This window comes from Parasteatoda tepidariorum, chromosome 2 (assembly GCF_982258835.1).
Source record: "Parasteatoda tepidariorum strain Cologne lab strain chromosome 2, Ptep-v5.0, whole genome shotgun sequence".
Taxonomy (NCBI): Eukaryota; Metazoa; Arthropoda; class Arachnida; order Araneae; family Theridiidae; genus Parasteatoda; species Parasteatoda tepidariorum.
Genome location: NC_141756.1, coordinates 63,697,319 through 63,721,811, shown reverse-complemented (window position 1 = coordinate 63,721,811; position 24,493 = coordinate 63,697,319). Strand labels below are relative to the sequence as shown.

The 24,493-nt window shown below is 28.8% G+C and overlaps 1 protein-coding gene across 1 annotated transcript; it reads right to left on the bottom strand.

Annotated features, from left to right (window-relative positions):
• Positions 1–6,721: 6,721 nt before the first annotated feature.
• Positions 6,722–24,444, bottom strand: LOC107441610 (uncharacterized). Its single transcript, XM_087157427.1, has 9 exons — positions 23,861–24,444; positions 22,847–22,959; positions 20,246–20,297; positions 18,312–18,402; positions 17,415–17,497; positions 16,827–16,987; positions 13,007–13,058; positions 10,613–10,754; positions 6,722–7,784 (listed from the first exon to the last, which is right to left on the bottom strand). Exons 1-9 carry the CDS (start codon positions 24,209–24,211, stop codon positions 6,919–6,921), a joined length of 1,911 nt encoding a protein of 636 aa, XP_087013553.1. The 5' UTR covers positions 24,212–24,444; the 3' UTR covers positions 6,722–6,918.
• Between the last annotated feature and the right edge of the window lie 49 nt (positions 24,445–24,493).

Below are 24,493 nucleotides of genomic sequence, written 5' to 3'. Positions count from 1 at the left end.
ATTTACTTTCCAAAATGAGAATATAAGAATAAAATAATTAGAATAAACGCTATATATATATATATATATATATATATATATATATATATATATATATATATATATATATATATATATATATATATATATATATATAGGAAGCATTAAATGATTTTCCATAGTGCGTAGAGTTACAATGGCATGTACGACTGTAACCCAATTACACCAATCTCTGTAGTATTTAATGTGAGACGGATTGTTTTCGCATGTCTCTTGCTGAACAAACGTGTTCCACAAAACATCCATTTGAACCACCCAGAGTTACGTCCACTCCCCTTCCCTCGGGGAGGGCGGATGCGAAATGTTATAACCACCAGCATATCTTTTAATAAACCTTTTGACAACTTATTATGGTTTTGACTGCATTTTCTTAGTATGAATACACCAATGATAACAGAGATGTAGCCCTGTTATTACAAGCGACAGGATTATTTTTATTTTTGTTGTTAGTTTCTTGGTCATTCTTTCTTTTTCCTATTTTTCCTTTTATTTTTCGTTTTTGTTTTTGTTACCCTTTACATATTTTTTCGTCGATATTAACCAGATAATGAACGCATCCATTACCTAGATTTTTCTTCGAATCATTTGAACTTTTTGGACATTCTTTCTTTTTTTTTCCGATGCTTACTTTTAGTGAAACATCCTTAACTTTCATTTTTTCGATGCTTACTTTTACTGAAACATCTTTTCTTTTTTCGATGTTTACTTTTTTTTTAAACATCTTTAACTTTTCTTTTTTCGTTGTTGACTTTTTTTGAAATCTAATTATTATTCAATGGTATGTTTTCAGCCTTGAATTCCCAAAATAGAATAGCTCTACGCTTACTCTTTAACAAAGACATTTTATGAAACCGAAAGAGTTTTAATTAATACAAAAGTATTTATTATTTTTGTATTACATATATATATATATATATATATACATACAGTTCCCGTTGGATACCTTTATTAAACCCATTTGTAATGCAAGTTTGTTGACATTGTTCAAAGTAGTAGAAAGCAAATTCAGAGACGTGTTGTAGCTGTGCCGTTGCATCAAATTTACCTACCGTACCTACGTAAGAGTAAATTTTATCAAATATATTCTATACTCTTATAGAGACATTCTATCAAAACTTCCCCAATAATACCAATAGTGCACATTACCAAAATTAAGCATTAGCAAAAAAATGCAAATGTGATAATGAAACTTTATTCTATTAAAATACGTTAGGCTAAAATATACAAAGGTGATAATGAAATAATATTTATTAAAATACGAAAAGGAAAAAAAATGCAAAGGTTTTAGTGAAATTTCATTTCATTAAAAAATGTGTTAGGCTACAAAATGTTAAGGTGATAATGAAATTTTATTTTATTAAAATTCTTAAGGCTAAAAAATGCAAAGGTGATACTGAAATTTTATTTTATTGAAATGCGTTAGGCTAAAAAATACAAAGGTAATAGTGAAATTTTCTCAACAGAATGCCCCTCGGATTCAATTGTGTAGCGCTATAATGCCATAAGTCTCTTAAATCGTGCTTTCATCTTAAAAGTACCTTTATTTTCCAACCTCGATTTCTGGAAACATTTCACTTTTTTTTTTTTTTGAGGAACTTAAACTGGATACTTTTATGCACTTGTAGTCGATGCTTAAGTAGCATTGAAATGATATACTAAGACTTCATTTTCATAACTAGATAAAATATCTCTTAAAGACAAATGCGACATGAATAGCTAGGACGCTTCCAACCAAAGTTATAAAAAATTAAGTTATGAAAATTAATTTACAACTTAATAAGCAGAGACCAAATTGAAGAACAAAAGCAATTGCAAATATTTTTTTTTTGTCCCTTCACATATTGATTTCAACAGTATTTTATAATTTTTTTAGATGCCTATGCTGAAATTTGCATAGATGAGACAGATTAAAGCATTTATTGTTTAGTGACATTAGTAGTAACTTTATTTACGTCGCATCAAAACTGCACGATGAGCTATTGGCGCCAGTCTGAGAAAAGTCGATGAGGATGACTCGAAAGCACGAAATCGAGCAATTTCTGGAATCACAATTTGCCGAATACCTATAACGCGCACCCTAGGTCCCTTCACAAACTGATCACCCACCTGCTCACTGACCGGAATCAGTTATGCTTAACTTCTGTAATCTACTGCCAACCGTGTCTTGCGATCAGTCCACTGTGGAACTATTGTTTACTGGAAAAGTGGTTAGAAAGAGCCTTGAGAAACTTATTCCTTGCTTAACAAAAGTAACATGCTGTAAAATGTACTTAAAAGCTCTTTTTCTTCATGAAGAACTATTTTATTATTTAAAAAAAAATTAAAGTAGAAAAAGACAATAAATAACCTTCAAAGATCTTTTGTCAAGTGTTTTAAAAGAGCGATAATAAAAGGAAAACGAACGCGAATGAAAAAAACAAAGGAAAACTACTTAAGAAAGAAAGTGGAGGTGAGGGGGGGGCGTAGTTTCTCAGAAAAAGAGCTAGAATCGATCTAATCAATCGTTCTCCAGAAAAAGCCATCAATCCTGAATCCAGTGACGTAATGGGAGCTCCTCCCTCATGGACCTTCCTTCAAAACGATCGAAGAAAAGAATGTTACCCTTGAGTCCCATCAGTGAGATTTGTATTCAAATGAAAAGAACATTTTGTAAAACTAAGTTTAAATCTCTTAACTACTCATTCTTTTTAATCAAAATTGACTGGAAATTTTCTTTTACCTTACCACTGTATGGTTTATATTGATCAATGTTTAATGGCTTAAACGTGCAACAACTTGTCGGAGAAAGCTTTTGATAAAATGATTTACACATACAAAGAAGGTTATTAAACGTTCCTGGCTTCCATAAATTAAGCAACTTCTCCATATAAAATCAGAGTACCATTTTTTTTAGTCTTATAAATGCATTCAGTCGCAGTAATTATTCAAACCGGAATTAAAGTCTTAAGGCATAATGGAATTTCCTTTTTAACATACTCATGGATGCTTCCAGCATAAAAATTAAAAAATCCCAACAGATTTTGCGAATCAACAAAATTATTGCCACTATACTTTAAAGGATTCACACACATAGTTTGTCTACAGTAAGAACTCTCCCCACCACAAAGTCTGTTGCTATGGAAACTAGAATAGTGCATTTCAGGGAGCGTAGCTTTTCGTCACTCTAGGGCTAACACAATGGACCAAAGAAAAGATTCTCTATCTCTTGCCCATCCGAGCCAAAACCTGTCCTAAACAATGACCCCACACCCCTACTTGAAATGGTTATACCTCGTTACCATAGTCACCGCGGCGGGTCCAGACGAATGGCTAGGGGAGTTCTTACTTTAGACAAACTATTTATAAATTTTTATTTATTTATTTGAAAGAAATTAAAATACTAACAATTGGAAACCTGCAAATGACGTCATCGTAGGTAAATCGTGGCATTTGTCGATTCAGAAGACACTAAGGTTCGACACACACGCTTGACATCACTTACAGGTATCCAATCAAATCTAATTTAAATTACGTGGTTAGGCTAAATCACTTCACTTCTTCTCGAGTTATAAGTACCCAATTGAAAATTTAAATTCGCAGAATATTTTTCGTTTGGGATGGACAGTAAGAATTCAATAAACAGTGAAAAAAAATTACACCCAAGCATTTTATAATTTTAAATATTGGAAGATATTTCATTTATTATCATGAACTTAATTTTTAATACCACATAGCTAAAAAAAAAAAATTTTAACAGATTTTTTTTTTTTTAAAAAAGAAAAGATTTAAAAAAATTAGCTTCTGGTGATCAAAGGCATTAAATTAAGAGCATTACAAGGAAATAAACTGGCGGCAAAAAGTACTAATGAATAATTATTGCATTGTTTTCAATACCATTTACAACATTTAATCATTCACAAAGAAAAAAATTTTAAAAATTAATAAATTGAGAATTAACTGGCCTTTAATAAAAATGGTTTAAGTTAAAAAACATTGAACTGAAATGTTCAGCAATAAAATTTTTGTAATAATTATTTATTCTACATTTTCATAAAGGCTCTGATTAAATGAAGCAAATGGTTATCAACCAAATCGTTATCAAACCAATGTTGAAGTAAGGATGAAAAGTAATTTCTTATCACAAATCAATACATGATCATAAGTACAATTGTATAAGAATGAATAGAAATTAACAGAATTGGAATGCGTTCGAAACTGGATTTGGATTAAGAAACGATATACCGACTCCTGCTTTTCTTATAGTCTATAGCTTTAAAAACTGCACTAATAGATGTCGGTTTTTTCAGTTAAGGGATCTTGCACGCAAAGTGAAAAAAATTGAAATTGAGAAAAACAGATTTAAAGACAAAAATCTTGTGTAAATAACTTTAAACAAAATAAGTAAGTCTGCAGGCGATTTCTATTTTAAAAATGGATAGGTTGTTTTCTGTTTTCAATGAGTGGGTTTCAGTTCTTTTGCTGTAACTTTGATCTAGCGTAAATGTTACACTAAGTCATATGATGTATATGTGTATCGAAAAGTAAAGTCGATTAAACCAGACAGCTGTAAGAAGAAATTATCTGAAATTTTTGTTCTCAATGTAAGGTTTTTTAAAATTTCTCTTATCTTTTTTGTATATAAAAGATTACAGTCTACATAGAAGATGAAAAGACTGTCATTTTTATGCATAAAACATTTATAAAATTTAAAGAGAGAAAGGAAATTTTTAACAAAATAAATGGTTTTTTTATCAACGCACAAAAGAATATATATATTGAAAAGAAACTACATATTCCAGATTTTTCGCACTTAGAGACTAGTTATCGCATCAAAAAATAAAAAAAATTTTAAATTCTTTGCAATAACTGAAAAAAAATTTAAAACATGTATTTACGACGAAATCACACGAATCGGACGCATCAAAAGGGTAAACTTGGTAAGTTTCAAGGTTTGTCTTTTACAAAGTTATCAATAAGTGTTGTCAAGTAAAAAAGTGTTGTACTGCAAATATCAATAAGCGTTGTATAGTAAAAAAAAAGGTTTCGCCTACTTTCGATGTACAACTTTCCGTAAATGAATTCATCTCTCCAGTTATCATAACATTGCATACAGCATTTCGCACGTCGTTTATTCACATAGGAACTCCCGTTTCGACTTCATAACAATCTAATCCAAAAATAAAATCATCAAAAAATGCCAGTACTTGTACTTTTACCTGTTATCTCCATAATTTTGTTGACTAGTATTGCTTTCGAAATATTAAACTGAAAAGATACTTTGTTCAGTTGTTTTATACTCGCGAGTTCTACATGATTCGTTGTTGAATAATCAAACCGTTCGTAATTCTTTTTCACTGAACATTTTTGGTCATAATCGCGTTCAAAAGGTCTTATATTTATTCTCATCGGAAAAAATTCTATACCATTAGCTTTAAAACAAATTTAATCTTTGCATTTAATATATTATCAAGATAAAGGGCGCTAATAGATACAGTAACTAGTTTGTTACTGCACCTATAGCGTTATTGTACACTGTTTCATTCTTATTTATTGTTTCCGAATATAAGTTTAAAACGTAATTTTACAAATAATGCATTTGCATTGCTATCATATAATTGTGAATACAATGAATGAATAACATTTATTAATTTTTTATTTATTTGACTTTTGTTGTATTAGCTTTATTTAGTTATAATGTTTCTTTGTTAATGTTGTCCCATACTTTGGTCAGGAGAGTGATCCAAAGTTTGAACCCCTAATGTAATTTATTTTTTTTTTTTTGCAAATTTCCCCATATCATAAGCATTTTTTAAGCAAACTGAAAAATCTGCACACAATTATAAAATTTGTTTATCCAAAGATAAATCCATGCAAAAAATTAAATTTAATAAATATTATTTTATTTAGTAATAGTCGAAAAAATTTTAAACTGTAAGGTATAAATTTTTTTCACATCATCATAGTTGACCATTTATACTAGATTGCAGCTACTATTTTGGGAGTTAGAAAACCGAAAAAATTTATGTTTATTCAGAGAAAGTAGTTTTTGTATCTTATTTTGTAATATAATATCGTCAGCAGTAGTCAATTAGCATACTTGAGGTCGCCTCCTCAAACCTTTAAGATTGAGCCCTACACCATAAAGATCTGATCATTAGATCAAAAGTTATTCATGGTCGGGGTTTTTTTTTCTTTTTTCGGCTCGACTTAAAATTGCACATTTTGAAATAAAATATAACTAAAAAAATCTTGATGAAATTTTAACTTTTAAATTATTATTTTGAATGATTCATGAACATTGCATTGTTATAAATGAAAATAATATCATTATGACAACAGAGATCATAATTTGGAATTAAAAATGTAAAAAAAATGAGAAAACATTGATTTTACAAATACATTTCTAAACATTAATTTGAATATGTTTCTTCTTTTTACACAGAAAGTTTTTTTTAGTGGAAAATAATTAAAATTAGCAAAAAAATTATTTTACTAAGTTGTACTTGAAAAAGCCTACATGAGTCAAGCATCATCACTTTACAGACAACAATATTAAGTATTCACTATCATCATACAATAATATTTTTAAAAAAATAATTAGGATTACTTATAACACACAAATTTAGCTTACTGACTGACAAGCATTTTCTTATTTAACTTTGTTATAAATTTGAACAAAAAATATTGTAAGAAAAGAAACATATTTCCATATCATCCATTTATTTGTATAAAACATCATACTGGACAATAGCTTCCTATACAATTCAAGAAAAGCAAAACAAATTTATACAATGGAAGAATTCTAATTCATTTAGTAATCCATTATACATGACAACAAATAATGTTGACAAAGATAATAACATCAAATGCAAAAAGATAAAAAAAGAAAAAAGAGTCCTCTTAAAATCTGGAAGAATACGAAGGAGGAGGTACTGAATAATTGTTGGCTGCAGAAAATCTGACAATAGGAGGAGGACTTGAAAATGTGGGGATTTGTATAGTCAAGGGTGCAGTCGGAGGTGGACTCTGTACATTCGTAAAGGATGGCGCATGCTGATTCTGAGGACGCCAATAAGGATTTGGAGACAAGGCAGGTGAAGGAAAAGGAGAATATGCATTGGGTGGAATATACATAGCTGGACTAGGACAAGGGCTAAAAATAGCTGGAGACATTGGAGGAGCAGGGGACATAGGTGGAGCTGGAGACATAATACCAACTGGAGTTATTTGGCCAAAGATGTGTCGATTTGGAACATTATTGTGGGCATTTTGGAACAATATTTGTCCTGATGCATTCTGTATCATTTGATGAGATGGTCTTTGAGATGGAGGGAAATAACAATTGTTTCCATTAGGTGGAGGAATGGGTGACTGCAATAATAGTCTCTGCGAGTTAAGATTCGGAGGTTGGCGAGGCACAAAAGGCTGTTTAGGATTGAGTAAAAGTGTGCCTGGTCTAAATTGTGTTTGGGATGAATTACGTGGAACACTGGATGATTGTAAATGGTTCTGTGTCGGTAAGGATGCAGGTTGCTTAAGTTGAAATGATTGCACGGGTGTAATATTTGTGGCATTGCTATGCGAAGGTAATGGCTTAGGTTCTAGATAAGAAGGTGGAGCTGAGATCCAAACTGGAACATTATCCAAATTGCCACTGTTCCTCTGGTCAGAATTTCTATTGTTTTGATTTGAGTTCCTGTGGTAATTAATCGAATTTCTATTGTTCAGCGTTTCACAGCTGTTGCTCCGAGTATAAGAAGTATAACCTAAATAAATTATAAAAATATATTTAATGGAATGATTCAAATAAATCTTTCATTTACTAAGTTATAAAAAGTCAGATGATATTCGAAACAGTTGATAGCAGCAACATAATTTTAACAGTTTTTCTATAGCATGTTTTTAAACATAGTCATTTTTTTTTCTTCGAAGTACAGTAGGGAACCGATTATCCGGAACGATCGGGACCATCGCTATTCCGGATAACTGATTTTTCCGGTTTTTTGAATCGCTACAAAAAGCCGTTTTTTTCATTGTCAAACTCAACTAAAAAAAAAATATTTGGAAATAATCTTAAAAAGAAGAAAAAACGAAGTAATACACTAATGATTATTTCCAAAATGATAGTAAGGTAAACATCTTTCCAAAAAGAAAGAAAAATCCTAAAATCATATGAGGAAGAAAAAAAAATTTTTTTTTTTAAATGGCTGGAAAATTTATCGTATTTTGTTCCGGTTTTTTGGTTTTCCGGTTTTCTGATTTCCGGATAACGGGTTCTGTACTGTAGTAACAATTATGATAAAATTTTTTGATATTTTGGAAGAGTTTTAGAAGCTTTAAATTCGAAGAAGTATGTATTTTGAGTAAGAGTTCAGAAAATTGTGTAAAATAAAAAAAATTATAATTTTAATAGTAAAGCTTCTTCTACCACTTTTTCTGCCATGACTAATAAAGCAGATAAGTATATGTTTCTGAAAAGCATTCAAATGATAGTACTAATTAAATTTAAGATAAAAGTCAAACCAAAATATAACATTTTAAGGAAATTTCGAAATTATTTTGCCACATTTTTTTATATTAGCTTTTCGATAAAGTTGTCAGGAAAATGAGTCATTCAATAGATATATTTGGATATTGAAGTGAAATTACTAAAATCCTAATTTAGTAAAATTATCATCCAATGCAAAAAATAAATAAATAAATATATAGTTTCAAATACTTTAAGCATAGTAAGCATAGAATATAAAGTATTGTTGAAAGTTTTCAACATCTGAATAAAACCCACACCACACACACACACACAAAAAAAATTGGCAACAAATTTGCAAGGAAAAGTTTTTATAACATAATTATTATTGCATTAAATTTACACAATATTGCACAAAATTTTACATTTTACAATTTAATATAACATTTGCAGAGCCGGATTATATCTTTCGTAGGCCCTAGGCATAGCCGTTTTTGGGCACTCCTCTCCTTCCCCCACTCCTCCCCTCTTTTCAAAATATATGCTAAAATTTTCTTGCATATTTTTTTTTACATTTTTATTAATATGGATTTTAATTTACAAATTTGTTTATCGAACTTTATATGCATACCCTCCAACTGCTACGGAATTTCTGTAGTTTCAGAAATCTTCTTTTCAGACGGTAGCAAAATTAATATCTTAATATTTAAAAAAAATAATAATTTTAGCGTAACTTGTCCACTATTACTTATAAAAAAGCAGGCCATATGGCTAGATTTTTAAGTTCTGATAAAAGTTTTATAAGAGATCCATTTGCTTTAAAAATTTCTACTTTGGTTCGCTACCACTAGAAAGAATTATTTTCAAAATCCTCATAAGTTGGAGGGTATGTATCTGCAATACCAAACTTTATCTGCAATGTATCTTCATAATTTTGTGCAAAATACATTTGTTGTTTTTAAAGCTAAATTATTTTTGTCAAAAAAAAATTTTCCCCAAGTTTTTCGTAGACCCCTGAATTTTGTAGGCCCTAGGCACGTGCCTATAGGTTAATCCGGCCCTGAACATTTGCTATTTAATATCTGATTTATAATAAAAAATATCATTTGTAATAAAATTTTTACATCAAAACTTTCTATAGTTTCATAACTGGATCAATTTCTTAATTAAATAAATTCTGCAATTTAATTGGATTTTTTTTTTCAAGAAATAAAATTTTATTTTACTAAAATAAATTCTCATTACTCTTACAAAATGTACTAAATTTAATTTAAATTTAAGTCAATTTTAGGAACTTTATTAAAATGCTAGCAAAAATATATAAGTCAAATGCTTAACAATAATACAATAAATAACTGAATAAATAATTAAATAGAAATAATTACATTTATTATCTTTTATTCATTAAACTTATGGTACTTCAGTAACCAACAATTTTTAAACACACTATATTTAAGCTTTATTTATTTATATAATATACACTTCATATCAGACCAGCTAGAAATGTAAACATATAAAACTTTTTCTACATTCAAATCATATTAGTTTTGTTTCATCGATATATTTTTGTGTTACTTGTATTTATTAACTAAAAATATAATACTAAACAAGTAAAACCATTAAAACCACTAAACATGACATGTAACATTGCCTTTCAGTTCTTCACTGGTTTAGCAATATTTGACAGAAATTTGAAAGAATTCTTTATAGCATTTTTCATTAAGTTATAGCAGAAAAAAATTTTTATTATTGAAAAGTTAAATTTCTTTCCAACTTCCAGCTCATAAACTTAATTTCCACCCCCCCCCCCTTTTTTTAGAGTTACTTCCTTCAAAAAGTTTATAGGTTTCTTTATAGAAAGCTTGATAGACCAATATATATATTATTATACATTATTTAAAGAAACAGAACTCTTTTTTTTAAAAAAAAAGAAAGAACAAAATATTACACCACTTTATACCATAATTGTCAAGTTATAAAAGTTACCATTGAAAGTACTTTCTCAACAAAAATAAACCCTAAAACACCCAAAAAGAAAATAAATTATTTTCACTGCTCAATGTTTAATTTCAAAATAAAACATAGCATACAAATATAAAAATGTACGAAACATAAGAGAATACTTACTGAATGTTCTTTTTTCATTGGGAGAAATCTTATAAGGAAGAACTTGCACCTCATCATCATCTTCAGATTCACGAACTCTGTTTTTACCCCTTCGCTTCAATTTAGCTGCTCTTTCCTGTTCATCATCAGAATAATCTAAATGCTATTAAAATTAAATAAATACATTACTGTCAACATTGGAGAAATAAAATAACGCAGATTTTACAAGCGAAATTTTTTGGGCTATGAGTAAAGTTTTGATACATCAAGGATAATCATGCAAGTCAAAAAGAGAAATTCTAAATTGGAAATAATATTAGCACTTATATTTAGCGAAGTAAAAAATATGTATATAAATCTTAATCTAAAGAAGATTATTTTTGAACCATTATTTATAATTACTTAAACTATAAACACTCAACATACTGCAGTACTAACAATAGCGGCATCTGTTGAGGAATAAGATAAGTACATTTGTTGCCATTAGTGAATATTTTATCATCAACAATTTTTTTTAAAAGTTTCTTCCACATATAAGGAGAAAATTGAGAATATACAGGTAAACAGGAGATAAGGGTAAAAATAAAGGAGTCTTTGTTAAAAAAAAAAAAAAACAGGAGACTTGGCAGGTATGTAAATAAAAAATTTTTACAAAACAGACCTAGACATTGTACCAGCTTCATTTAGATAGAGCTTATAGCTTCACTATCTTTTTAAAAAAAATTTAAGTATTTTTTAAACAAGATTAGCCACGAGTCCAAACACCCAAAAACTAAAAGAATTCACAAGACAGTTCAAATTTTCATTGTTACATTGTCACATTCCATTTTAAATTTAGTAGGTAAATTTAGTAAAAAAAGGAGTAGGGCACTGAACTGAATACTAGAAGTAAATACAATCAATGTAATATTAGATGAAATGAATAACTCCAGAATATGCTTAGCAATCAAAATAATGTAGACAAAATAAACACCTAAGATTTTACAAAACTAGGATTGGCAAAATCATAGCTTTATATACTTACACTGAGTAGCCAAATTATTATAACAACCTGACAGTTTTAAGCAAAATGTGCAATTGCGTCACAGAATAGAAGGGAAGATAGTTATAAAAAGGGAATGCAAGACAAGTGAATCATCAATTGCATTCATTGTGTTTACCCGTGGAGATATGGGCAATAAACGTGATTTAACAAAGTTTGAACATGGGATGATTATAGGCGCTCAAGTGTTGGATCCAGTATAAACAAAATGGCTACTTTTGTGAAGTGTTCCGAGTGGACTACCAAGGAGGAAACCAGATCTCAACATCGGGTTACTGAATACTTGACCTGAGAGAAGATTTGCGCGAGTTGTCCTGTCCAACAGAAGAGCTACAGTACATCAAATAGTGGGCTGACTTAACCATGTGCCACACACTACACCGTATAGGCTAAGGGAGCCGCCAACCAGTTTGAAAACCTGTGCTGTCAGCCTTGAACAAGAGCAGACATCTCTAGTTAGCAAAGGAGCATAAGGATTGGACAGTAGATGACTGGAAAAGGATCATGTGGTCTGATGAATCACAATTTCAATTACACCATGAGAATTAAAGGGTTCGGATATGGCAAAAACTCCATGAAAGCATGGACCCCAACTGCATTACCACAAAACTTCAAGTTGGTGCAGGCAATGTTTTGGCTTGGGCTGGGGGATGTTTTCTTGGCATAAGATGAATTCTTTGGTTCCTGTGGAACAATGCCTGAATGCCTAAAGCTATTTAAGTGTTTCTCAGATCAAGTACATCCTGTTATGTTAATGGTGTACCCTGCCAAGGATGGATACTTTCAGAAAGACAATGCTCCTGGTCATATAGCTTGTATTGTCGTCAGATGGTTCGAAGAACGTGGCGGTGACTTTACCTTTGTTTGCTTGCACAATCACCAGATCTTAATACAATTAAGAATTTGTGAAATGAGATCGAATGGAGCATCAGACAGCTGAATCCAGTACCATCCAATCTTACGAAACTGAAAAGGGCAGTTCACCGGATATGAGGTTAAATTTCTCCTACCACTTACCAGCATCTCATAGAATCTATGCCAAGAAGAATACTAACAATATTACAGGCTAAAGGTGGTCCAACATTGTATTAAGGGGATGGTCATAATAATTTGGCCACTCAGTGTATATATATGAAGCTTTTACTGATTGAATTTTTTATTGAATAATTGATTTTAAAAAAAATTTTTTTTTCATTAACAAACCACAGCTTTCATAAAATGTATTAATAATGCTTAATAATATTATTTAAAAACATTACTGTGACTAAAATACCTAATATTTCCAACTAAAATGGTTGAATTTATTATAAATTATTTTGTTAATCATATTTCTTACAAATTTTAGGCAACAGAAATAAAATGTTCTAATTTACCTCTTCAGGAGGCTCATTGTTATCTTTCCATGAAGCATCAGAACCTTTTTGCCTAGGGAAAAAAAATAGACAATAAGAAAGTTAATTTATTAACTTTAAATCATACAAATACCTATTATTTAAAAAATAATTAGAATATTGTTTTTTCTTTAATAACATTTACTAGTTCAACTATATATATAACACATCTAAAAGCATATAATTATAATATCAAGTATAGTCTGTTACATTTAGAAATTTTTTTTAGTCTTAAGGTTAATATAGATCAATTTTGAAAACTAATAAAAACTATTTTAAAAAGCACATTTATATTTATTCATATAAATTAAAATTTATGAAAGAGAGTCATTTAGAAATAATAATTATACATGGTGCATAAATCTTTAAACAAACATTATGTATGTAATCTTCAGTAATTTTAAGACTTCATTAATATTTATATCATACATAGCTTAGATTAAATAACAAATATGATGAATTTAAATGTTTATAACAAACTGAAAATTAATTATTCATATATCTAAACATTACTTTGAGAAAATTCCATTCATGCAGAAATCATGTGTTTAAGAGTCAAATATTATTCTAAGAAATTTTTTAAGTATTATGCTGAGTTCTCACTAGGAATAAAAAAGGGCAAGGTGCTTCCACACAGAAAAAGGCACTTTGAGTTCTGAAAGGGCACTCACTGAACACCGTAAAAATTTATCAAATGTATAATGTTATGTAATAACTGAATTCGATCCTCAACAATTTTTAAATGGCCTTCTTATACTATTTCATGTGTACATTGCAAAAGTTACTCACTATCAAAATAAAAGAAATTTTTTCAGCTTTTTAAAAAAATTAAGACATCCTAAAGGACAATCACTGCCCACAAATGTTTTCAAAAAAAGTAAACTAAAAAAATTATTAATTGATAAACAATTTGAAAGCTTTTTCCATAATTTACATTGAAAATTATGAGACAATGAACATTTGAAGGGACATTTTTTTAAAAAAGGTCTTTATTTAAAAATAATTACAACATTTAGAATCACTTGCATTAACATTTATTAATATACCCTCCAGAAAAAAGAGAAATTTAAAATTTAGTTAATAATAATAATACAAATTAAATATAAAATAATTATAATACAAAAATAAATATAATATTTATAGAATATAAAAATTAATAATAATATAAATTAAAAACTTAACCACTTAAAAATAATACTAACAAATTAAATATTTGTAATAGTAATCAGAATTAAACCTATGAACTCAAATAATTTTACCTGTGTAATTATTATTTAAACATTGAATTAATTTTTTTAATGGAACATGAATAAAAAAAGTAGCACAATGATGGCTTATTTTTACAAGTAGGGCAAAGAGGATGCAAAGGGCAGGCAGGGTGAGTCATCCTAAAAATGCTCTAGTAGAACACTGATTATGCTAATAGCACTCAGAAAATTTGCAGAACCCAAGATACCATTGTTATATCTTCTAAACATGTGTTGCAAGTTAAGAAACAGATTGTTGCATAAATATATTTACAGTCAAACCCCGCTATAGTGAACCTTCAAGGGACCGAAATTTCGTTCACTATAACCGGGAGTTCACTATATCCGCTCCGCAAACAATTTTAACTAATAGTTCTGAACTCCTTTTTTTTAATTATACATGACCAATAATGACTGAAAAAGAATACGTAGTAACACAAATATGTTAACTTGCTCCTATTTTTCATTACTCTTTGTCCTGTGTACAAAATAAAAATTAGTAATCTTTGGCTGATGCAGGGAAAATTTGTCGATACATCTGCCTGAGTTGGCCTTTGTTTAGGGATAGAAAAGTGAGATAAAAGAAGCAAACAAGAAAAAATACTTATGGCTACATTACACTCAATAGATGGTTTTAAAAATCAGTATAAGTATTTATTTTGAAGTAGACATTTCAAAATTATTAAAAATTAATCAGTCGAAGACAGAAAAAAGTTCATAATATCCAACTTCCTCACTTTTTTAGTTCACTATATCCGGGAGTTCACTATAGTGGGGTTTGACTGCATATATATATATATATATATATATATATAATATGCGGTGTATCCACACCGATATTTTTTAGTATAGTAGTAGTGAGAGAAGCATGATTGAAGAGTCCAGATTGTGCATAATTTTCTTTTATTAAGTTGCGATGGTGAAATAGCAGTTTAACCCCTCTCCAAAGCGGGAGAGGGGGAACAGATATCCCGTCTAAGCTGACGGATTTTATTTTAGCAAGATAAACAACAAAAAGCCACGCAGAAACATTAGGTCCTGCATTATATAGGATGATTAAAAAGAGTAAAAAGTCCAGCCATATATCTTTTTTGTATTCTTACGCCTCATCAAATTTATTTATTACTCAAAGCAAATCGTTTAATCTTTCCTTATATGGAAGTGAAAGATCTTAAAATAACTTCTCTTTTGAAGTATTAATCTAATTATTATTCATTGGCATGTTTTTAGCCTTGAAGTCCCAAAATAGAATTTCTACCCTTATCCTTTACTAAAGATATTTAATGAAAAGGAATGAAGTTTTAATGCTTTTATTAATACAAAAGTATTTAATTTTTGTATTACACACACACACATATATATATATATATATATATATATATATATATATATATATATATATATATATATATATATATATATATATATATATATATATATATATATATATATATATATAAAACTAAGTGGTTTGTTCCCCTGTAGGTCAGCACCTAGCTACCCCTGTCTTGTCTTAATCAAAACCTTGAATCCATGATATCATGTAAAAGTTCGAGTATATCATTATATTAGTTATAAATGATTTCAACTCAATATACATACATTTTTTTAAAATTAAAGTAAAGCATTCCCTCAACAGCCATTGTAGGTCAGGGAGGTCAAGGAGGATAAGTGTCCACAATTTCGTAACCAATGGCAATGTGGTCAGCATTGTGCACAGGTTACCTTTACTTTCTAGACAAGCAGGTACCCATCAAACAGAAGCTGGGTAGGCTTCAAGCCGCTGCTGGGATTCGAACCCCAATTCTTCATAATGACAGTCCAGTGTCTTAACCACTAAACCACTGCAGCTGATTACTTGTTTAGTTTAAGAACTAAAATTTATATTTTTATACGTTAGAATTAATTTAAAAAAAATAATCTGAAAAATACATGAAAAATTACTAAAAATAAATAAAAGCTCCAAAAGTAATTTGAAAGGTGGATTTCTGTTTAGGAACATGGGACATCAATGAATTTTTTTTTTTTGCATGTAAAAAGGAAAAAAAATATTTACTAGATAATAGATAGATTTTGAAGATAGATTTAGAACTTTAGTTCACTTAGTTGCATGCAATTAATTTAGTTAGGTTGATCTCGATTAAATCTAAATTGTCCATTCTTCTAAATAAATATATGAAAGATAAAAGAAAAAATTTTGTTTAAATTATTTTATAGTTGCAAGCTGCTGAAGTTCAACTTTGGCTAAGAAATATTTTTTGATTTTTATCATTTATTTTTCTTAAAACATAACATAAAATATTATATAATTAAAATTTAACAGTTAGTTTTTTTTTCTTCTTAAAGTTAATAAAAATTAAGTAGCTCTAAATTACACACTTCATTAGAGCTTTAAAAAATCATTTAAGTAGCACTCCATATAAATGCGGCAGAGAATTTAATCTACCATATAATGCAATGATTAAACTTATGTTTAGAACCACATTAAAGTTTTTTTAATTAAAAAACTAAACTATGATTATTAAATTAAACTAATCAAAAATAAAATTACTTACTGTCTAAGCATGTCGATAAACACATATGAAGTAATCTCATCTTTATGTGGTGCATAGAACACATCAGATCCTACTTCAATACCTTTCTCAATAATATCTTCAGGTGTATTAAATAACACTGTATAAAAGGGTTCAATAACAGGTCCAAAAACTTCAAAAATCTATAATAGAGTGAAAAAATTTATGCAATGAAATCTTCATTTAAAAAATAGTTAAGTATAAAAAAATGCATAGTTTAAAGTAATTTTTAACTTAATTTGAACAAAATTGGTTAAATAAGTTTCTGGCCAGTAAAAAAAAAAAATCTCATTTTCAAATTTTAATTTTGTATGAACTATTTAGTCAATTTTGTTCCAGCTTTGACTTTTGCCATTTAAAATTACTTAATTTTATTTCTTTATTTTCTATTTCTTGAACTGTTTTAATATATTACTGCAATATATCAAAAGTACAGATGGGGACTTCCTAAGCAATTTCAGGCTTGTAACAGCAGTGAAAATTGAAAAATAATAAGTAAAATAAAATTTATGCAAAAGATCATTAAGAATGAAATTCTAAATAGCTATTATGTAGTTGACAGATACTTACTCGCCCAAGTGGCTCATCTGGTGCTAAAAACAAAACTGAATCAATATCTAGAGGCTTTCCATCTTTTGCAGCTTGAATTACAACTGCAATAAAATTTGAAATATTGAGCAAGGGACAAGAAAAAAATATAATATACCTCTGCATATTAAAATTAAGTTAAAGATGAATATGCAATAATACCTAGCAATATATTCATTGGAAATTGATAGATAAAAGTGCTGTGAAAAAGTCTGTCAGGATCAGCTTAGAAATTTTTATAACACCGGCCTGAAAAATTTTAAGTATGAAAAGATATTTGTAATGCAATAACTGTTTTTTATTTTTTTCATTGTTCAGTATGCTGGCTTCAAATTATAACCAGCATGACAGCCAGGGGTGGGCCATGGCCTTCTCTAGGACATCTCACCATGCCTTTCTCTTTGTTGATAGTTCGTGCTAATTCAATGTTGTCCTAAAATCTGCGCAAATGGAGTCCAGCCATCAAAGTCTCGGATGTTCTCTAGCTCTACTGCGAATTAATTTGTGTTTGAATATCTTAAGTGTTGAGCTAGTTGTATATAAACGATTGGTTTCAAAAAAGTTATAACTCTTCTATCACAAAAAGATTTTTTACAAAATGAGTTTAAATAAAAGATTAAGTGTCTATTTTAATAAATGTTGGAGTAGGGTAGAAACTAAAACATTGCTTTGTAGACAAGGGAAATTACTAGGTCTCTAGATGCATTTGTAATTTTTCTTACCTTACTAAATTTGCAAACAAATTGATTTATTCAAACTTATTAAGTAAGCACTTTACAATTACACAAAATATACACAAATAAAATGTTTTAAGTTATTTTTTTAATCTTAAAACAATGAGAAAAAATAGAATAGAATAGAGAAATTATTGCAAAATACCCAGTTTGAAAACAATTGCATGAACTTGACCAATTCTTTTCAAATCTTCTTCGTCAACAGATATTTTTAGATACTCAATGGGAGGCAAATCCTAATAAAAGAATTATTTTAATAAAACTTGCTTATACATGAGCAAAAAATACATTTTAAATATTAAAAAACTCATGTCTAAAACAAAAATGATTCCTTTATTATATTTTATTTACAAGGCATTTTCAAATACAATTAAATTAAAATTATCAAAACTACCTATAAAAATAAACAATTAATGTTCTACCCAATCTCAGCGTAATGTGCTAAAATTATTAAAGTCAATCAGTCCACAGCAATAAAATTTGGAGCACACTGGTTTAAATCACTTGTTTTTTTCTTTTTTTTTTAAAAAAAAAAGAAAAAACTATTTATTCTTTTTTTATTTTATTATAAGAAAATAGTTCATTGAAGTCAAAATATTATTGGTGACGGACTGGGAAACATCCCTGAGGATGATCCGCAGAGATGCCATCATAATTTTGATCCTCTGCAGAGGGGATGGCACCCCTGCTTTGATAGCCCGACGACATGCACATGAAGTAGAGCACTTTACGGTAGAACAGTTTAATGAGGACCGATACCGCTCACCCTCCGTCTCTAAGCAGACTAATCCAAGTGGTCTTCCGCACACTGACCACAGTCAATGATGCTTGACTTCGGTGATCTGCTGGGAACCGTGTCTTAACAATCAGCTCACTGCGGGACTTTTGATGACTTAAGGAATCCATTTTAATACATTAGTATCACAACATGTTGAAATATTAAAAAGTATTACCAATTGGGTAATTAAAAATATCAAATAAGAAAATGGAAAAACTGGACTGCAAGAAATAAAGAGGCATAAGTTTTAAAAAAAAACTAATCCAGAATATTAATCAAAAGATTCTAAATTAATACACATCAGCAATCATTAAAACACTGGAATATGAAACTTTGGCACATGTGATATTTTTGACAAAATTGGAACTTAGATGACAAGATGATCCATCCATATACTATAATAAATCAAGTGTCATCTGTCATTTTAGAGGACTTTGTTTAGAACTCTTTCCGTAGTTGCGCAGTGATTCATCAGGGAGCAAAGGGGTCTCAATGTAAACCATACATAAGGAATTAGCATATATTTTTCAGCAACGTACGTCATGAGTTAATAATTAACATATCTTTTTCTTTTCAAGTAATTCTTAACAGAACAGTTATTGTTAAACATTTAGCTATTGGCATAATGTTACGTAAATTAGAAAACTGAATAAGTATGGTTAGGTGTCCATTTCTTGCTATCTTCTTCTCTAACCTGTTTAGAAATGGTAGTGCTCAGTTTCAAGTCCAGTAGATGTGATTAATGAAAGATCAACACTAATTTTTTCTAGATATATAAATATAAAAAAAATATATAAAAACATTTCCTTATAATTTTTTTTTAATTTACTTTAAAAAATAAAAAACCATTTTGCATGCTTCTAATCTTTGATTTTTCTTAGAAACAAATTGAAATTTATTCCTGAGTAAAATTTCTTATTTATTTTACATGAAATGGCATAGACAAAACACAAAGCTAAGTAATAGCCAGAACATAAAAAATTACAAATAGACCTTATAATGCATATAAGTTTCAATGCTTTGCTGGAGCATTTTCAGCTCCCAGTACGAGACAGAAAAATGGCAAAGAATAAAACAGCATCATATGAAATTAATAGCTACAGAAAAATGATATTAACTCATATAAAAATGATTTTCTTCTCTTTCAGTATCTTAAAAAAAAAAAGCTTATAAAATTGCAATTTGAAAGTTATTTCATTATTATTTGTATTTCTAAAGTAACAAAGCAATGCTTAGTATAACGAAAAAAGGCAACAGTTTAATAAAACTTTTATAAAAAAATAATTGAATCAAAAAATTACCTCAATATCCAACTCCCCTTTTGTTTTCACACAATTGACTTTGGGTGTAGAGCTAAATAAAAAAACATTAAATTTAAAAACATGTCTGCAGAAAATTTAAAGGCCAGTTGTTAAACACAACTTATACTAAGTGCAGAAAGTTCCGAAGTATATTATTGGATAGCAGTTTATAGAAAAAATTATTTTTCTCAAAAATTGCTATTACCCTGGGGAAAAAAAATATCCATCTCAGTCAAAGATTCAATAAAATTATTATGCATTGTCTTATTCAAATTATTATTTTTTTAAAGTTTGCAGCATACATCAAATTAAAAAAATTTTGAACATTATAGTTTTACACAATATTTTTTAAGGATCATACACCATATGAAAAGGAAAAAAAAAAACTGGTAGTAGTACCGAAGTACAGCTTTTTACGTTGAATTGAAAAAATTCCCGTACTAATTTTATTGTTTGATATAATCGGTATAGAATTCTAATGCATTTCATTCAAATGAATTTAACTGAAAGTGGCTGGTACAAAAAATTTGAAATTATATCTTGAAATTTCAAATTTACATGTTGTGCTATGCTTTGCATTCATGTACTGACAGCATAATATTTCATCAATAAAATAATATTTTATGCTCTTTCAGAATTGACTTTATTTTAAAAAAATTTATTTTTAATACAAAATTTGGTCTCAGCTTTTTAATCTCTATGTTGAATCTATTTATGAATATTAATTTAGCTTTTTTTTCACTTAATTTCATTAACTATTATAATTATATATAAATAACCTAATTGATTTTTAAGTATTATAGATGACGATTTATAATTTTTGATATGTAGTATAACATGAATTATGTAATTGTAAAATTCAATTTTTTCCCTCAATTTTGTCTACTACTAAATGACTACCTAGGTAGACCTATTAGACCACTAAATTTTTATTGCTGGTGAGAACTATATTATATATATATATATATATATATATATATATATATATATATATATATATATATATATATATATATATATATATATATATATATATATATACACACACAAAAAAAAAGTCTAACAAAAAGTTTAAATATTAAAGTAAATAATATTTTTATAAACTTATTGCAATATATTTGTTGCTATCAAAAATAACAAACTAATATAACTGAGAATCAATTTTCAATGTTTCTATACAACAAATAATGAACCACACACACAAAAAAAAATTTTCAATAACAAATAAAATTTCAAATGACTGAAACTTTTTCATAATTTAATAGAACAGTAACATAAAAACATTTTCTTGAATTATATATACTAAACACTTAAATTTTTATTGAAATTTACTTTTCAAAGCTGTTAAGTTAAATACTGCAAAATGGCTGGTACAAATTAATTGGACATAATTTAATAAAAGTTTCATGCATTGTTATGTAAGTGTATGCAAGACTGTGAAAACATGAACAAAATTTAATAAATACAGTGAATTCGCGATAACTCGAATCTGATAGGACTGACGAAAAACTTTGACATATCGGAAGTTCGACTTACCGTTAGTTTCGGTTTTGGTCTTTCTAAATATTGTCGGATTATTTAATTAATGCTTATTAATTACAAATCTTCTAAATGCTTACAATATTTAAGATCATTTTTTTGACAAGCCATTTACGATAAGACTGTTTGAAGCACTTTATGATATCCTGGTCCATCGGCTGCAACTTTGCTGTTGTGTTTGGCTGGAGAAACTGCAAGTTTACTGCTTTCAAATTAGGTAGATCACTATGCGCTGTGCATTTATCCATAAAGTGTATCACTTTTCTTTCCGATCCAATTTTCTTACATAGTCTTCAAATAAAACTGATGTCATCGAAAACTTTTTGTTAGACTTGTAATCCAAAGGATACGTTTTTACATTCTTGAAACATCGGGAATTTCGGTATTTTCCGATAACAAGTAAGGGCAATTTCTCTGTCCCAGACGCATTTCCTTCAACTAGGACAGTCAAACGTTCCTTGCTCATTTTACCCCCTGAGCAGTTTTCATCCTTAAACATCATAGTCTTATTTAGAAGACTTTTAAAAAATAAACCCATTTCATCAATATTGAAAACATCATTTTGACTGTATCCTTGAAGTAAAATTGGTAACGTTTCATTTAACCACTGCTCACGTACTTCAAGAGGGACAGCTTTAACTCCTCCATGAAGAGTGCGAAAAACATAGTGCAAAGGAAGGGGCAAGATATCAGCTCCTAGGTTTCCTTTCTTGCTTTAAAAGATCCAAAAAAAAATCGAGTTAAAGGGAGTAAAATTCGAGTAATCGAGAATAATTAACATGAAATTGAAGATAAAAGGGTCGGGACCCCTTAAAAAAATCTAGTTATAGTAATATTCGAGTTATCGTACTTCGAGTTATAGCGAATTGACTGCATATATAAAAAAAGTTTTTTAAAAAATTTTAAATATAAAATTAAAATATACTAGTAACAAAAAAAAATCTAGAGTAATAAAAACAATAATCATTTATATTTTTATCTTAAATACTAATTAGATTTTAAGCATATAAGAGGTTAATAAATCATTCAGAAAAAGATTAAACGAATAAGGAAAGTAGATACTTTAGCTGGACTGATTCAAAATGAAAATCTGAATCAGAACTTGAACTTGAAGAGGAATCGTCATCTTCAGACCAAGAAGAATCAGAGTCACGGTACTCTCCTACTTGCTTGACCTTAAATATAATATAATAAAGACTTTTAATTAAACATTTTTACATAATAAATAACTATGAAAGTAAAATGCTCATAAATTAAATTCATAGAATAATAATAAGAATAGAAAAAAAAAGGAGCCCCTTTTATAGGGCAATATGCCTTAGAATTTACAGCTTAAAAGATTTTCCGTATTCATATTACATCACAATTTCTTATTAGAAAATCTCATTTTTGAGTACTTTTCCCAGTTTTTTACAAGAATATAAAACTCTGCCAAAAATAAGAAGGGTATCTTATAATCAACTTTTACCAGAATAATAAGTTATAAATAAAATACTTTTTTTTTCCCTTCATAGCTTAGAAAACCTGTAGCAATAACAAACAATCAATCATGATACACAGGCCATATTGTTAGCTGTTTCTAAAAATGTAGTTTGCTTCTTATATAGTGCTTTCATATTTGAGACTGATTTAGACAAAATCTTCAAACACAGACACAAAATTCATATTTAATGTTCTATAAATATAATGTCTAACTATGGGGAGATTTCCGTATTGTGATCCGATCAGAATAATAGTAAAGTCTTGGAAACTTCCAGGCAGTGGCCAGCGAGAAACTAAATAAACATCACAGAAAGGGACTAAATAGAAAGATATAACTCGTAACTACCCCCGGGCAAACATCTACATATTTTTTTAAAAAACATTTGCAAGTTTAAAATCTATTTGGCACCCTGGCTATTGTAGTTAGTGCGACAGATCACGATACAGAAATATCCCCTAGCCATCTTTTAGCCAATACGTCAAAAACTTTTGAAATTTTATTAGATTTGTAAAATCATGGAGACAATAAAACAATTCGGATATTACTGAAAACATAATTAAAAAGAAAATAAAAAATAGTTCAAAATAATTTACTTCAAGTTCAACCAATTTTTTCTCTTCCTTTGAAGCATTTGCATTTTCTATTTGTTCACATTTCTCATGATTAAGAACATTATCTGTACTTTCTTTTGCTTCACTTATTTGTGTGCTATTAGTGTCATTCGCAATGTTAGAGGTATTTTCAACATTTAGTTCAGAAGAGTTGTTCAATACAGTTTCTGTAAATGTTAGATGAGCTTCTGATTCACCAAAATCATTTAATAAACTTAAAATATATTCAACACTTATATCTTCTTTACCTAAAGGGCTGTCTGACTTTTTTGCACCTTTTCTTTGTTTACAATTAATATTCTCGGTTTCGCCATCACTGTTTGATTGAGACATTGCACAATTAATTACACAGGTCAATGCTTGAACAGATAATTCACACTGTCATTTGAAACAACTGGAAAAACAATATTATTGAAATTGTAAAACTAAATGCTTTATTACTAATTTCATATTGGTCGTGAGAGAGTAAACAAACGCTTCCCTACACGTGAAGCAAAAAGAACCGCCGGAAGGCCACGAACGTTCCGCGAACTGCGAACGATTATGCAATCCATTGGACTTGAAGTGAATAAATTTTTTGAGAGAAAATTTAGAAAGAAAATGAAGAAGGAAGAA